Source organism: Topomyia yanbarensis, chromosome 1, assembly GCF_030247195.1.
Source record: "Topomyia yanbarensis strain Yona2022 chromosome 1, ASM3024719v1, whole genome shotgun sequence".
NCBI classification, from domain to species: Eukaryota; Metazoa; Arthropoda; class Insecta; order Diptera; family Culicidae; genus Topomyia; species Topomyia yanbarensis.
In genome coordinates, this window is record NC_080670.1 from 80,757,801 (window position 1) to 80,774,255 (window position 16,455).

At 43.1% G+C, this 16,455-nt stretch overlaps 1 protein-coding gene across 1 annotated transcript in view; it reads right to left on the bottom strand.

The window, feature by feature from the left end:
- Nucleotides 1-16,455, bottom strand: part of LOC131678012 (ADP-ribosylation factor 2) — a 117,107-nt gene extending 100,652 nt beyond the window's left edge. Inside the window, exons 1-2 of the mRNA XM_058958138.1 lie at nucleotides 16,300-16,455; nucleotides 15,722-16,110 (exon numbers count right to left, since the gene is read on the bottom strand). Coding sequence (XP_058814121.1) covers nucleotides 15,722-16,110; nucleotides 16,300-16,366 — 456 coding nt within the window. The 5' untranslated portion in view covers nucleotides 16,367-16,455. The remainder of the gene's footprint in view (nucleotides 1-15,721; nucleotides 16,111-16,299) is intronic.

Here is a 16,455-nt window from a genome sequence, read left to right on the forward strand (position 1 = left end):
GGAAAACCAGCCTCCGACCACAATTCGTATCGTCCGATTGCAATGCTGTCCTGTATCCGGAAGTTGTTCGAGAAAATGATCCTGTTTCGGCTCGACAATTGGGTCGAAACAAATGGCTTACTGTCAGATACACAATTTGGCTTCCGCAAAGGCAAAGGGACGAACGATTGCCTTGCGTTGCTCTCAACAGAAATTCAAATGGCATATGCTAACAAAGAGCAGATGGCATCAGTATTCTTGGATATTAAGGGGGCTTTCGATTCAGTTTCGATCAACATTCTTTATGAGAAGTTGCACCAGCATGGTCTTTCGCCAATTTTAAATAACTTTTTGCTAAACCTGTTGTCTGAAAAACAAATGCATTTCTCGCATGGCGACTTATCGACATCACGATTTAGCTACATGGGCCTTCCCCAGGGCTCATGTCTAAGCCCTCTCCTCTACAATTTTTACGTGAATGACATTGACGAATGTCTTGTCAATTCCTGCACGCTAAGGCAGCTTGCAGATGACGGTGTGGTCTCTATTACAGGTCCTAAAGCCGTCGACTTGCAAGGACCACTGCAAGATACCTTGGACAATTTGTCTGCATGGGCTCTCCAACTGGGTATCGAGTTCTCCACGGAGAAAACTGAGCTAGTCGTATTTTCTAGAAAGCGTGAACCAGCGCAACTACAGCTTCAATTAATGGATCAAACTATTGCTCAGGCTTCAACATTCAAATATCTCGGGGTATGGTTCGACTCTAAAGGTACCTGGGGATGTCACATTAGGTATCTGAAACAGAAGTGCCAACAAAGGATCAACTTTTTCCGTACAATAACTGGAACATGGTGGGGTGCCCATCCAGGAGACCTAATCAGGTTGTACCAAACAACGATATTATCAGTGTTGGAGTACGGATGTTTCTGCTTTCGCTCCGCTGCGAACATACACTTCATCAAACTGGAGCGAATCCAGTATCGTTGCTTGCGTATTGCCTTGGGTTGCATGCACTCGACCCATACGATGAGTCTCGAAGTGCTGGCGGGCGTTCTTCCGCTGAAAAATCGATTCTGGGACCTCTCATATCGATTGCTCATTCGATGCGATATTCTGAACCCATTGGTGATTGCAAATTGCGAAAGGCTTGTCGAGCTTAATTCTCAGACCCGATTCATGTCCTTGTACTTCGATTACATGGCACAGAACATCAATTCATCTACATATAACGTCAACCGTGCTCATCTCTTAGATACTTCTGATCCAACTGTATTTTTCGATACATCCATGAAGGAAGAGATTTATGGAATTCCGGATCATATTCGCCCACAAGTGGTCCCAAATATTTTCTATAACAAATACCATCAAGTCGACTGCGCCAAAATGTTCTACACTGACGGATCAATTCTCGACGGGTCCACAGGCTTCGGTATCTTCAACGAAAATCTTGCTGCCTCATTCAAACTCAATGATCCTGCTTCAATTTACGTCGCAGAATTAGCTGCCATTCAGTATACTCTCGGGATCATTGACACCCTGCCCTCAGACCATTACTTCATCGTTTCGGATAGTCTCAGCTCCATTGAGGCCATCCGTGCGGCGAAGCCTGGACAGCACTCACCGTATTTCCTGGGGAAAATACGGGAATATCTGAGTGCTTTATCTGAAAACTCTTACCAGATTACCTTGGTTTGGGTCCCGTCACATTGTTCTATTGCGGGCAATGAGAAGGCGGACTCTTTAGCCAAGGTGGGCGCATTAGAAGGCGACACTTACGAAAGACCAATTTGCTTCAACGAATTTTTCAGTATCTCTCGTCAGAGGACGCTCGATAGTTGGCAAACCTCATGGAGCAATGGGCATCTGGGACGGTGGCTACATTCCATTATCCCGAAGGTATCAACGAATGCTTGGTTTAAGGGGTTGGATGTGAACCGGGACTTTATTCGTACGATGTCAAGGATCATGTCCAACCATTACTCGTTTGACGCGCATCTCCGTCGTATAGGGCTTGCTGAAAATAATCATTGTGTTTGTGAGAACGGCTATCACGACATCGAGCATGTTGTTTGGCTGTGCGCAGAGTACTGTGTTGCCAGGTCCCAACTAATAGATTCCCTTCGGGCCCGAGGTAGATCACCCTATGTGCCAGTCCGGGACGTCCTGGCAAGCCGTGACCACCCCTATATTTTTCTTATCTATATCTTTTTGAAAACCATTGATGTCCAAGTTTAATACATTTTACCCTCTCTCATTCACAGTAGAATCTCACCAACCTATCCCTGTATCTACAATATGGCATTGCTTCACGAGTCTTCGGTGCACACTCTTCTTGATAACCGTCTATCCAGAACATCATGACATACCGCACATGCAGATGATATAGAGTGCCAATAATTATCCGAAATATCGACCCTCCCCTCGCCCCTGCGATTACAGGCTGGAAACTACAACACTACAACAAAGTGTGCATATCCGCCACAATGATCAATCAGCAAACGACGATGTCAATTACACAATATGTATCCCACTTCCTACCTTTTTCCTTTACTTACATAAGAGGGGAGCAAGCCGCCCCTAAATACGGCTTTCCCTTCCCCCACTAACATGTGACATGTAATATAAAAAAATGAATTATCGGCCTCGTTAAGCTACAGCATTTGGGCCCAAATAAACGTATTTTAAGATAAAAAAAAAAAAAACTATCGTAACCGATTTGTGTAAAGTAGGAAGATAGATGTCTAAGCACTAATTGTACACTAGGTAAAGCTAGTTTTAAGTCAATTATTTTAGGGATGTTGAAATGAAATATATTGTATATTCAATGTTTACAATGGAATTCTTTTCTGCTTACTCACCGCGATGACAGTTTGACAGCACGACGTTGACTGAGTTAGTGTGCGAAGGCCTATGTCTTGGAATGCAAGGTGCGCATGTAGGCCGAATACGGTCGGCTAACACTCCCCCCAGGTACGCCAGCCTCCAAGTTGGCTTACTATTTATCGCGCCAAACGTCCAACATCGCCAGCTTTGCAGTAGGTTGCTCGTGCATGTTGGCAGCCTTTTGTGCTGTCGACGATCGGTTTTGGTGTCGACGAAGAGTCATTTCACCGCAGTCTGGTAGACGGACATCGTCGCAACGCCCAGACAGATGGTGTTTTACTTTAAGTTCTGCGTTCTCTGCGCGATGAATATCGGAAGATATAAGGTTGTCATCGGATTTTGTTTTGCCTAGACTTTCCGGCGTGTGATGAGTGTTCACGGTTCGATACAGGTTCTTGTCGGAGTGTTCTGTTTCTGCGCACACGTGAAATGCACATTGTCCTGTCGAGATGGATTCATTCATCTTGCATCCGCCACATACGGTCCACCCCAACCGGGTCTTTACTGCGACCGGTTCATCATAACCCCCTAATTTAGTCTTCAGGGCGACACTTACTCCTACGTGCTTCATACCGATCAGAATGCGTGGTCTAGCTCCGTGGTATGATTCGATAGGTAATCTGCGTAGATGTGGGTATAGCTGCACCAACTCCTCCATGTCGAGTGTTTGGCGCGGTAGAAGTAGACTTTCGACGGTTCGTACAGCGTCGAGGTTGAACTTCTTAGCATTGTTTTCCATTCCCGACACGTCCAGGTTGACGACTTGGGACTTCATCTCGTTGCGCAGTGTGCCCCCAGTCCATTTGAGGCTTAACGGTTGCATTGTTCCTTCCAACATCAGCTCGTTTGACAGCTGTTGGTCGATTAGTGTCAACTCTGACCCCTTATCTTAAAATACGTTTATTTAGGCCCAAATGCTGTAGCTTAACGAGGCCGATAATTCGTTTTTTTTATATTACATGTCACATGTTAGTGGGGGAAGGGAAAGCCGTATTTTGGGGCGGCTTGCTCCCCTCTTATGTAAGTAAAGGAAAAAGGTAGGAAGTGGGATACATATTGTGTAATTGACATCGTCGTTTGGTGATTGATCATTGTGACGGATATGCACACTTTGTTGTAGTGTTGTAGTTTCCAGCCTGTAATCGCAGGGGCGAGGGGAGGGTCGATATTTCGGATAATTATTGGCACTCTATACCATCTGCATGTGCGGTATGTCATGATGTTCTGGATAGACGGTTATCAAGAAGGGTATGCACCGAAGACTCGTGAAGCAATGCCATATTGTAGATACAGGGAAAGGTTGGTGAGATTCTACTGTGAATGAGAGAGGGTAAAATGTATTAAACTTGGACATCAGTGGTTTTCAAAAAGATATAGATAAGAAAAATATAGGGGTGGTCACGGCTTGCCTGGACGTCCCGGACTGGCACATAGGGTGATCTACCTCGGGCCCGAAGGGAATCTATTAGTTGGGACCTGGCAACACAGTACTCTGCGCACAGCCAAACAACATGCTCGATGTCGTGATAGCCGTTCTCACAAACACAATGATTACTTTCAGCAAGCCCTATACGACGGAGATGCGCGTCAAACGAGTAATGGTTGGACATGATCCTTGACATCGTACGAATAAAGTCCCGGTTCACATCCAACCCCTTAAACCAAGCATTCGTTGATACCTTCGGGATAATGGAATGTAGCCACCGTCCCAGATGCCCATTGCTCCATGAGGTTTACCAACTATCGAGCGTCCTCTGACGAGAGATACTGAAAAATTCGTTGAAGCAAATTGGTCTTTCGTAAGTGTCGCCTTCTAATGCGCCCACCTTGGCTAAAGAGTCCGCCTTCTCATTGCCCGCAATAGAACAATGTGACGGGACCCAAACCAAGGTAATCTGGTAAGATTTTTCAGATAAAGCACTCAGATATTCCCGTATTTTCCCCAGGAAATACGGTGAGTGCTTTCCAGGCTTCGCCGCACGGATGGCCTCAATGGAGCTGAGACTATCCGAAACGATGAAGTAATGGTCTGAGGGCAGGGTGTCAATGATCCCGAGAGTATACTGAATGGCAGCTAATTCTGCGACGTAAATTGAAGCAGGATCATTGAGTTTGAATGAGGCAGCAAGATTTTCGTTGAAGATACCGAAGCCTGTGGACCCGTCGAGAATTGATTCGTCAGTGTAGAACATTTTGGCGCAGTCGACTTGATGGCATTTGTTATAGAAGATATTTGGGACCACTTGTGGGCGAATATGATCCGGAATTCCACAAATCTCTTCCTTCATGGATGTATCGAAAAATACAGTGTGATCAGAAGTATCTAAGAGATGAGCACGGTTGACGTTATACGTAGATGAATTGATGTTCTGTGCCATGTAATCGAAGTACAAGGATATGAGTCGGGTCTGAGAATTAAGCTCGACAAGCCTTTCGCAATTTGCAATCACCAATGGGTTCAGAATATCGCATCGAATGAGCAATCGATATGAGAGGTCCCAAAATCGATTTTTCAGCGGAAGAACGCCCGCCAGCACTTCGAGACTCATCGTATGGGTCGAGTGCATGCAACCCAAGGCAATACGCAAGCAACGATACTGGATTCGCTCCAGTTTGATGAAATGTATGTTCGCAGCGGAGCGAAAGCAGAAACATCCGTACTCCAACACTGATAATATCGTTGTTTGGTACAGCCTGATTAGGTCTCCTGGATGGGCACCCCACCATGTTCCAGTTATTGTACGGAAAAAGTTGATCCTTTGTTGGCACTTCTGTTTCAGATACCTAATGTGACATCCCCAGGTACCATTAGAGTCGAACCATACCTCGAGATATTTGAATGTTGAAGCCTGAGCAATAGTTTGATCCATTAATTGAAGCTGTAGTTGCGCTGGTTCACGCTTTCTAGAAAATACGACTAGCTCAGTTTTCTCCGTGAAGAACTCGATACCCAGTTGGAGAGCCCAAGCAGACAAATTGTCCAAGGTATCTTGCAATGGTCCTTGCAAGTTGACGGGTTTAGGACCTGTAATAGAGACCACACCGTCATCTGCAAGCTGCCTTAGCGTGCAGGAATTGACAAGACATTCGTCAATGTCATTCACGTAAAAATTGTAGAGCAGAGGGCTTAGACATGAGCCCTGGGGAAGGCCCATGTAGCTAAATCGTGAGGTCGATAAATCGCCATGCGAGAAATGCATTTGTTTTTCAGACAACAGGTTTAGCAAAAAGTTATTTAAAATTGGCGAAAGACCATGCTGGTGCAACTTCTCATAAAGAATGTTGATCGAAACTGAATCGAAAGCCCCCTTAATATCCAAGAATACTGTTGCCATCTGCTCTTTGTTAGCATATGCCATTTGAATTTCTGTTGAGAGCAACGCAAGGCAATCGTTCGTCCCTTTGTCTTTGCGGAAGCCAAATTGTGTATCTGACAGTAAGCCATTTGTTTCGACCCAATTGTCGAGCCGAAACAGGATCATTTTCTCGAACAACTTCCGGATACAGGACAGCATTGCAATCGGACGATACGAATTGTGGTCGGAGGCTGGTTTTCCTGGTTTTTGGATGGCGATGACCCTCACCTGTCTCCAGTCATGTGGGACAATGTTACCCTCAAGAAACCTATTAAATAAATTCAACAAGCGTCTTTTGGCAGAGTCTGGCAGATTCTTCAACAAGTTGAATTTGATTCTATCTGGCCCCGGGGCTTTATTGTTACATGATTACATGATAAGAGAGCAAGTGAGAACTCCACCATCGTAAACGGTGTTTCGTTCGCGGTATTGTAAGGCGACGCGGCGCGGTAGATTTTCTGTGCCGGGGCGGAATCCGGACAAATTGGCGAAATCGAATATCCAACGGTTTGAATATTCCACGCTCTCGTTAGTACTGTTTCGGTTTCGCATACGTCGGGCCGTGCCCCAAAGAGTGCTCATCGATGTTTCTCTTGTTAACCCGTCGACAAACCGGCGCCAGTAACTGCGTTTCTTAGCTTTCATTAAATTTTTCATTCGCTTTTCTAATATCGCGTACACTCGATAACTAGCAACTAACCCGTCGTTCCGGAAGGTTTTATACGCGGCAGCTTTCTCCGCGTACACGTCTGAGCACTCTTTGTCCCACCACGGGTTGGGAGAACGTTTTTGGGTGTTCACGTCGGGTACTCGTTTCGTCTGAGTTTGAATCGCGGTATCGAGAATCGAGTTGGACAAAAACTTATATTCTTCCTCCGGGGGAAGTACCTGTGTTGAATCGATAGTTTTGGATATCTCAGCAGCGTAGCTCTTCCAATCAATGTTTCGTGTGAGGTCATAGGGAACATTGATTGGTGCCGATGGTCTTGAACCAGTGGTGATTGCAATTACAATTGGTAAGTGGTCACTACCGTGGGGATCAGATATTAGCTTCCACTTGCAATCTAACCGTAGTGATGTCGAGCATAAAGATATGTCCAGTGCACTTGCTTGCGCAGGTGGTCTAGGAATCCGTGTCATTTCCCCTGTGTTCAGAATTGTCATATTGAAGTTGTCACAAAGGTCTTGAATTGTCGAAGATCGATTATCGTCGTATAGACAGCCCCACCCCGTACCGTGAGAGTTAAAGTCTCCAAGAAGCAGGCGGGGCGAGGGAAGGTGTTCAATCACGTTGGAGAATCTTCGATATCCCATCATGGCCCTAGGAGGAATGTAAATAGAAGCAATGCAAAGATCTTTGCCTTTGATTGTTGTTTGACAAGCGACAACTTCAATGCCTGGCGTCGAAGGGAGGTTGATTCGATTGAAGGAGTAGCACTTTTTGATCCCTAAAAGTACCCCCCATATGAGTCTTCTCGATCCAAGCGGATAATGTTAAAATCGTGGAAGTTGAGGTTTATATTAGAAGAAGCCGTGTGACCTAGCTGCTTGCAATTGGAACAATTCATGACCCGCGGTACAAACAGGCGTACAGGTAGACTTCAACGTAGCTCCGAAGTGCAGATCCGGCGAAGGTTACGCGAAACGAGTCTGATGGATAGTAATTACCATCTTCGATGAACTTTGAGTGCAATTGCTTGCACTCCAAAATCTTAACTGATTGAAGGTTAGGGTCCTTAAAGTGGCCAGCCCCATCATTCATCAGATCATCGATAGTTAGACCCGCATCACTTACCACACCGTCGATCTCCACATCACGAGAAGGGATATAGACGCGATACTCCAGCGTAAAGAGGCTATTGCTAACGATATCATTGGCCTGTTTCAAGTCAGTAACGACTACGCGCAGTTTATCTGACTGAACCTTTTTAATCTCGGTTACGGCCGAGCTCCCGTGCAACAGTTATGCTGTTTAACGGTTTATTTTTGGGTCGAAAGTATACCACCCAAGGACCAGCAGATCCATCCTGGTAAACCTTGACTCGGGGGGGCTGTGAGACATTGGGGGAAAGTGGGGGAAGTGAATCGACTATAACATTATCTGTCTCAGTATCAGATATACGTTTTTCTTCCCCATAATATTCGTCTTCGGAGGGTGATCCTTCTGTTTGTTCCATTTTGTTGCGGGAGCAACACGCTCGACCGCACTATTTAATTAAAATCAAAATAAAAAATCAAAAACAATAATAAAAAATCGATAAGAAAAGTAAAAAACGAAACACTTCACCAGTTGGTTCCTGACGAGCTGGTAGGTGAATTGATCCTTCGTTTGTTTTATCCGTAACCCGCGTGACCTTCACACAGTAGCTGATATAGCTCGTCTAAACAAAGCCAGGCAAGAAAACTGTTTAGTAACGCACTTCACTGCACTACTTTAACCGATATCGCAGGTAATAATTATCACTCGCGGGACTGTTTATTAGTAATGCTTTACTGCAGCCTCTGCCACAGCAAGCACCTTCGTACTACCGAAAAAACTAAACCACACCGGAGAGAACAAAAAGCACTTGTTTCCCGGTACAAAGTTGGGTTACGAATGACTCTGACCCCTCATCGAAGAATGCCTACGTTTGTACGGAACGGTGTTTTCCATGTAGAACAACCGGTATGAAACGGAACAGCACAGCGCTTGAATTAGAATGATGTAAATTGATCCCTTGAGTGTGCTCTTCATTCTGCATCTGCGGAGACTGTGTTGTTTTATCTGAGTGTGTCACTATGAAATCGTCCTTTCGCACGTTGTGCAGTAGTTCATGGTACATTCTTGTACATCCGTTTATTCCACACAACTTAGCATAACAACCGTTAGAGTTATGCTTGTGGAGACATCGGCGGCATAAGTTGAATTCCCGCACAGAGGCCCACCGCGAATCCCTGGAGAGCTCCTGGAAACGCATGCATTTATCGATTGCTTTACAATTGCCTTTGCAGATTGCGCAACTGTTATCAACCCATTCTTTTACCTTTTCTTCCTTTACACCACTCTGTGACGCGATCGAGGATGAAAGGGGTGGGAATGATGTTTCGGAATGTGCATAAAGGAAGGCATTTTCCTTCTTGGTCCCTTTCGCCTCGCAGCGTGCTGATTTGTTCTCCACCATCACTGGTGGAATAAGTATAGCGCTTGCTGCCTCAGCCAAAGAGTATATCCATTCTCCGAATGTGGATAGGTTGATGACAGAAAGGGTCTGCCGATACCGTGCACAATTTAACTTGATGGTCGGTGGAAGCTTACTGACAAGCTGGTGTAGAAGGGAGATGTTGTACATGTAGTCTGCAATGCCGCAAGCGTCGACTGTAGCACAGAAATTCAGTACGTTCACCGCGAAATCTACGATGGTTTCCAGTTTGTCTTCCCGCAGTGGTGGAAGCGCGTTGATTTTCCCTATCAACGAGTGGACAATAGCTTCTGGTTGTCCATAAAGCTTCCGCAATGTTCCAATTACACCCGGAGCATTCGACGGATACAGCAGTCGACTTTGTACCGCTTCGTAAGCCTTCCCCTTCAGACACTGTTGAAGCCGAATGATGCTCTCTTCGTCAGAGAATCCACACATAGCTGTAGTGCTATTGTAGACCGAAATAAAAATAGGCCACTCGTCTGGTTTACCGGAAAAGTAGGGCAGGTCCTTGGAAACTGCTTGACGTGCGGCTAACTGCTTCTTGCTGAGATGACAAGGATCCGGGTCCTCTTCTTCACTTACTGGCAGTTGATCAACTCGTTGCGTCATTCGTCCGGAATGTGCAATCGGGCATCCGCTACCATGGATCGTGGCGTTGGAATGAGAACGGGTTAGGTCTGCAGGCATCATCGATTCTCTTTGACCGGTACATAAACTCTCAATATTTGTACCTACGACTGACGGTGTGCTTCGAGGGATAGCATCACCCACCGGAAACGTGAATTTATTCTTAGTAGAGTGCCGCTGTGGGCGGAAGTTGCCAGCAACCTGCGTGACTAACTCTTATTGTTGCAGAGAAATAACGTTGTTCATCCACTCACCAACTCTGCTCGTTGCATCGCTATGACTTGACTCAGATTGATTCGACATTTGCTCAAGTAAGGCATATTTCTTCTGGATGTATTCGCGATACTTCTCTGCCTCTTGCAGCTCGAAATCTCGTCGTCTCTCTGCTTCCTTCTGCTCTAGAGCTCTACGTCTCTCCGCTTCCTGTTGCTCGAATGCCCGCTCCTCTTCTAGTTTTTGAAGTTCCAGCTTTAAGAGCGACTTTATCGAGCATGAATTTGAAGTTACTGACCGTGCTATTGTTGCTAATGGAGTCGTGACCGAATTAGACTGCACCGGTAGCGTAATGGATTGACTGGGTTTAAACGGCTTAAGCTCCAACGCTGAAACCAGTTTGGTTACAGTTGAATTTCTTACGGACGAAATCGCAAGGCCCGTAACACCTTCGGCGATAGGTGCTATAATCTGTGGGACCGTTTAAACAACCGGAACACCGCCAGTTAGATTTGGTCTAGACTGATTGTCGTAAGTATTTACATCATTTCTGGACAGTTTCAGATTATGCTGGAAGCTCCTCTCAGCTACACAGTTGGGATATCTCCAACTGACGTTCGCTATATCGTCAGTCACCCCAACGCACTCGTAATGATACCACTTGTCACACACATCGCATTGTACCATATCCTCAATATCTGATCCGGCGCAGGTTTTGCACGCCCAGCCGGGTACAGTATTATTGAACTGCTTCGGACCCTTATGAACTGTCGTGACCACCTGTCGTATTTTACCACTGTTTCCATTTTCTGGTATACCACTTGCTCCCATTTTTGGCCGTGCTCCATTAGCATAACATTCGGCACTCTTTGAAGTGATTTTTCCGCTTTGTTTTTTCCTATTTCGGTTCGACATACCCGAGAATTAATCGCAATTATTCGTAAACGAAAGTTATAATATGTTGACTTTGGCCAACGGATTGACAGAAGGGTATTTCCGGAATTGTAATCTCCAATAAAACTCAAGTTTCGTAACGGGAGATTATAATTTTCCTAGTGATGAAACAATAAATTCAATTTCAGTTTGGAATTACATTTGCCTAGATATAAGTTTAGATAAGCTAGACATAAGTATCATATAAATAACTATATACACTTTAGGTTTAGATTACTCACGTTTAGTTCCCTTTGTGTTTTCGCTTATCCGTTTGCGATACTGAAACTCTGATGGGTTTTTGGTCGAGGAACTGTTCGAATTAATTCAGTTACATATATCCTATTAATCCAAGACTTATATAATAACCGCTTACCTAATTGTAGTAGTGAACGAAACAGCGTATTCTGCTAATTGAAAGGCAATTATCGTAATCGATTTGTGTAAAGTAGGAAGATAGATGTCTAAGCACTAATTGTACACTAGGTTAAGCTAGTTTTAAGTCAATTATTTTAGGGATGTTGAAATGAAATCTAACGATGTATATTCAATGTTTACAATGGAATTCTTTTCTGCTTACTCACCGCGATGACAGTTTGACAGCACGACGTTGACTGAGTTAGTGGGCGAAGGCTAATGTCTTGGAATGCAAGGTGCGCATATAGGCCGAATCATAGATCGGCTAACAAATACATCAATTTTGTGGGGAGAATATTGGCAGCACAGCCTCTTTTATGATTGCACTCAACACTAACGACATAATAATTAGCATAAAAGCGATGTATAGATGTATAATCATAGGAGTAGGAATACACAACGTAGGCCCTGCCACCAGACGAAACATTGTTTCTCTGATGATCTGTCCGTTAATCCGTTGACGGACCGGTGCTAATCGCGTTTTTCAGCTTTCATCAAGTTTTTCATTTTCCTTTAATCGTAGAGCAAATGCATTGTGTAAAACCTGGGGGAAAATGTAGGGACTGAAACATAGGTGCCCCTGGGGTTGGGGTTTTTAATGTACCATGTAGAAATTCCTGCGAGTTTCTAAGATTACCTACACCAGGAACCACTTACTTCGGTTTTATAACAGCATTTATGACATTTATGATGTCACAAGTTGAAAATAAAAGCTTTTAAGGTAAGGTTACATTTTTGGCACGGTTCCAGTTTTGGCAACTGAAAAAAATATTGTTGCCAAAAACGGAATCCTACTGTATCAGGCAACTAGCAGTTCAGAAATTGGATTCTGAGATGATTTTGACTTTTATTGGTTTAGTTTTCGATAAAAATGTGCAGGAAAAATAAATTCAGTTTGGACGAGGAAATTTTTTTATTCATATTTATTCATATAACTTGAATTTTTGACGGTAGGTAGGGAACAAATAACCTATCTTGGAACAAAATTTCATCCAAATCAAAGATGGGGTTTTTTTGTAAATCAATTTTAAATTTTTTAAATCGATTTTTTTCAGTGTAGGAGTCGATGAAGAATTTTTTCAATATTTGTATTCAAAAATTTAACTAATTTTGTGCAAATCACTCCTACAATACTTTTTTGCAGGATTTATCATTTTTAGACTAAAGCCGTTTGAATTAAATTGGTAAAAAAAGTTTGACCCCTTTTCAAGACAGTCTAGATCATTTTTGGAAAAACAAAGTATGCAAAGTGGCTTTTTGTGATAAACTTCTCATGTATAGAAAGTTTCATTAAAACTTGAGAGGGTGCTGCCAACTCTGAATTCGATTTAGCGCAAAATTCGTCTAAAGTGACCAGACGTCCCGGATTAAGCAGGACAGTCTCGGATTTTGAAAACGTCCCGGAAAGTGTCCCGCATTTATCAAAATGATGATTTTTGTTCCAAAATACCCATATTGTACATTCATATTGTTCAATTAACTCATAAAACTTTCGAGTCGTGCTGTTAAATCTGCCAATTACGTGGGGAATGTGCAAAATGAGCCAATTTATCCTGATTATCATAGTGCCCTTTTCGACTTCTATGAACCAGGTCATGAATCCTTACGAAAAGTTTCTCAATCTTACACAAGTTGTGCAAATATTTGGGAAATGTAAGGTTCTTGAGCGCGTCCCGCATTCGTCTTGAAAACATATGGTCACTTGTTAGTACCAACAATACTACCCAAATCATCTATTCCGTTATACTGCGATACCTGCATACCTAAACTCGTTCGCCCATTCGTTCCCAAACTCGCAGAACAGTGTTGGAACATTTTCATGGCATCGCCCACGGTGGGATTCGAAGCACTAGAAAGCTAATCAATGAAAAATTTGTGTGGCCAAGTATGAACAAAGATACAACCCATTTCGTGAAAAAATGTATTGTCTGCCAGTCGTCTAAAGTTCAACGACACACTGTAGCGCCACAGACCAGGTTCAATTTGCCTAAATGCCGCTTCAATCACATTCACATTGATTTAGTTGGGCCACATTCCGTCGTCTAATGGATTTACTTATCTTTTAACCATTATAGTTCGTTTCAGGTAGACAATTCGAGTCGGAATTGTTCACGGAGTTGGCTGCTCTACTGGGTTCTTCACACTTTCGCACTACCGCCTACCACCCTCAAGCAAATGGCATAGTGGAAAGGTTTCATCGTCGACTGAAGGAGGCTCTTCTGTGCGTCGTCACAAAAAACTGGTGGTTTCGCTTACCATTAATATTACTGGCAATTAGAACATATTATAGGGAATACCTTAGATGTTCAGCAGCTGATCTTGTATATGGCCAATCCTTACGTGTGCCTGGTGAATTCTTTGACGAGCCAAAAACTGTACATCGTACGAAGTTTTCAAATTTGCTTCATCGCATATTCGACAATTGTAAGCCCATCAAAACTATATCCCATTCCAAGGGAAATTTTTTTGTTCATAAGGATCTGAAAAAGTGCACTCATGTTTTCGTCCGATTTGATGCCGTTAAGAAATCATTGCAGAGGCCATACGATGGACCATTCGAAGTGTTGTCATGAAGCGACAAGTATATGGATGTCAGCATTAGAGGAAAAAGCCAAAGGATTTCACTACAAAATGAAAAACAGATTTAAATTGTCAGAACTAAGTCATAGAGAACAGACATCCAGATTCGAACAAACAAGTTTAAAATGCTTGTTTTGTCATTTGAACAAATATTTGTTAGAGCATTACGACCACCATACTGGCATATCCCATAATTAGAATGATCACTTGGATATCAATTCAGGAACACTAACGCACTAAACGGCATGACAGAACCACCTTTGATGGTAACCTCTCGATTACCTTTGGATGTGCCTTTTACTCAACTTTTACGCTTAAGATGGATGTCTCTTCTCTGTGACGAAATTGATGTCGCTTCTCAGTTTTGCACGACCCAGGGGGAACTTGGCATTGATCCCACTGCTCTGTCATCGATGTTACGTGATATTCGTTATGGAAATTGTTTGTTACTAGTACGTCTCATTTTTTTAGTTTTTCTCTCGTTAATTCATAGCTTTTACCTAACTGTCAATACGCGACATCATTTATGAACGGCCTTGGTAATATCTTTAGAGTAGACAATCCAATGAAAAATAGGATTGACAGGAGTTTTGTGCGTTTTTAGCACCATGTGTCACATCTTTATGTTCGTTATGCATACTAAGAATACCAAATCATGTGATGTGATGGCCGGAAGATTAGAGAAGCAACCATTCCGGCCATCACTTCAACCCCCCCCCCCCCCCCCCTCCCTCCCCTACATTGCATATCGCAAATTATTGTGCAATATTTAACTTAATTTAATTTAATTAGTCAGCATCAATCAATTTGGTTTTTTTATTCAACTAATTTTGTTTGGGAATGGAGGGGGGTTTAACCACCAACCCTCTTGGCTACGCAACTGATATGTAGTAGTTTTACCTAGATTGTTATACTAGACGCAGATACCAGAACTTTCATTGGTAAATTTTAGTAACTGTAAAATCACCAAGCATCACATTCTGGTCTACGTGGCTTATGCACAATCCCCAATATAATTAGAGATAAGCAAGAAATATATTCAAAACGACATATCTACAATGAGTGACTCTGTTTACTTTCTCTTTCGATTTTTACGGCGTCACTATTACCACTATACGGCGTCACTATTATTACTATAATAGCTCTTTCCACTTTTTTTACAGTACAGATCGAAAGATGGTGGTTTTGGCTAGCATAGTATACAGAGTTTAGGGATAAAAGTTAAAGCGACCAAATTATAAACAGAAGAGAAGTAAACAATGAGAGTCACTCATGTCGTTTTCACTTGAGGCAGAAACTAACTCAGTTTCGGAACTATCTGGTGTCAAACCGTTTGTTTGAAGCCAGTTTTGAACCTGGGTTATGGGAAACTGAACTGAAAACCGGGTTGGGTTCTAACCTGAAATATATTTCGGGTTCGCGAGAACCCAACTCAGTTCCATTAAAAACAAGCAACTAACCTGGGTTAGTTTCTAGGTGCTCAATCGAAAACGACATCATTGTAGATGTCTTTTTGAAACAAGCCTCAAGAAATACAATTAAACGAACCTGTCTGTTCTTCAGCTGATTGAGGTGCAACTTATCGGTCAGTTCAGCTGCTGTCATCGCATTTGGTAAATCCTGTTTGTTAGCAAATACTAGCAAAACAGCATCCCGTAACTCATCTTCCTGCAGCATACTTTGCAGCTCTTTCTTCGCTTCAACAATTCGTTCGCGGTCATTGGAATCTACTACAAAGATTAATCCCTGTGTGTTTTGGAAATAGTGGCGCCATAAAGGACGAATTTTATCCTGACCACCAACATCCCAGACAGTAAAGCAAATATTCTTGTACTCCACTGTTTCTACGTTGAAGCCGATAGTTGGAATAGTCGTTACCACCTCGCCAAGTTTCAGCTTATAGAGTATAGTTGTTTTTCCAGCTGCATCTAAACCGACTGCCGAAAAAATGAAAATTTTAAGATAGAACCTGTCTGCTAGTTGATAAGCACAATTATGAATAAATTCGAAAATAGTGTGACGTCACCTAAGGAAAACCGACGTCAGATTTACGATTTACACAATAGTCTGGCAACCTATTTACATGAAAATTGATTCGCTTAAGCGGTAATCATTACGCCACTTACCCATTAAAATTCTCATCTGCTTTTTACCGAAAAGCCTGGTCAAAACGCTTGAAATTGTAAGACCCATTCTGGAAGCTTGCGAATTCAGTTCAACTATATATCTAGAGAAAAATTTTAATAGGACGTAAGTAACTTTGAGAGCCTCTCTTTGTTTAC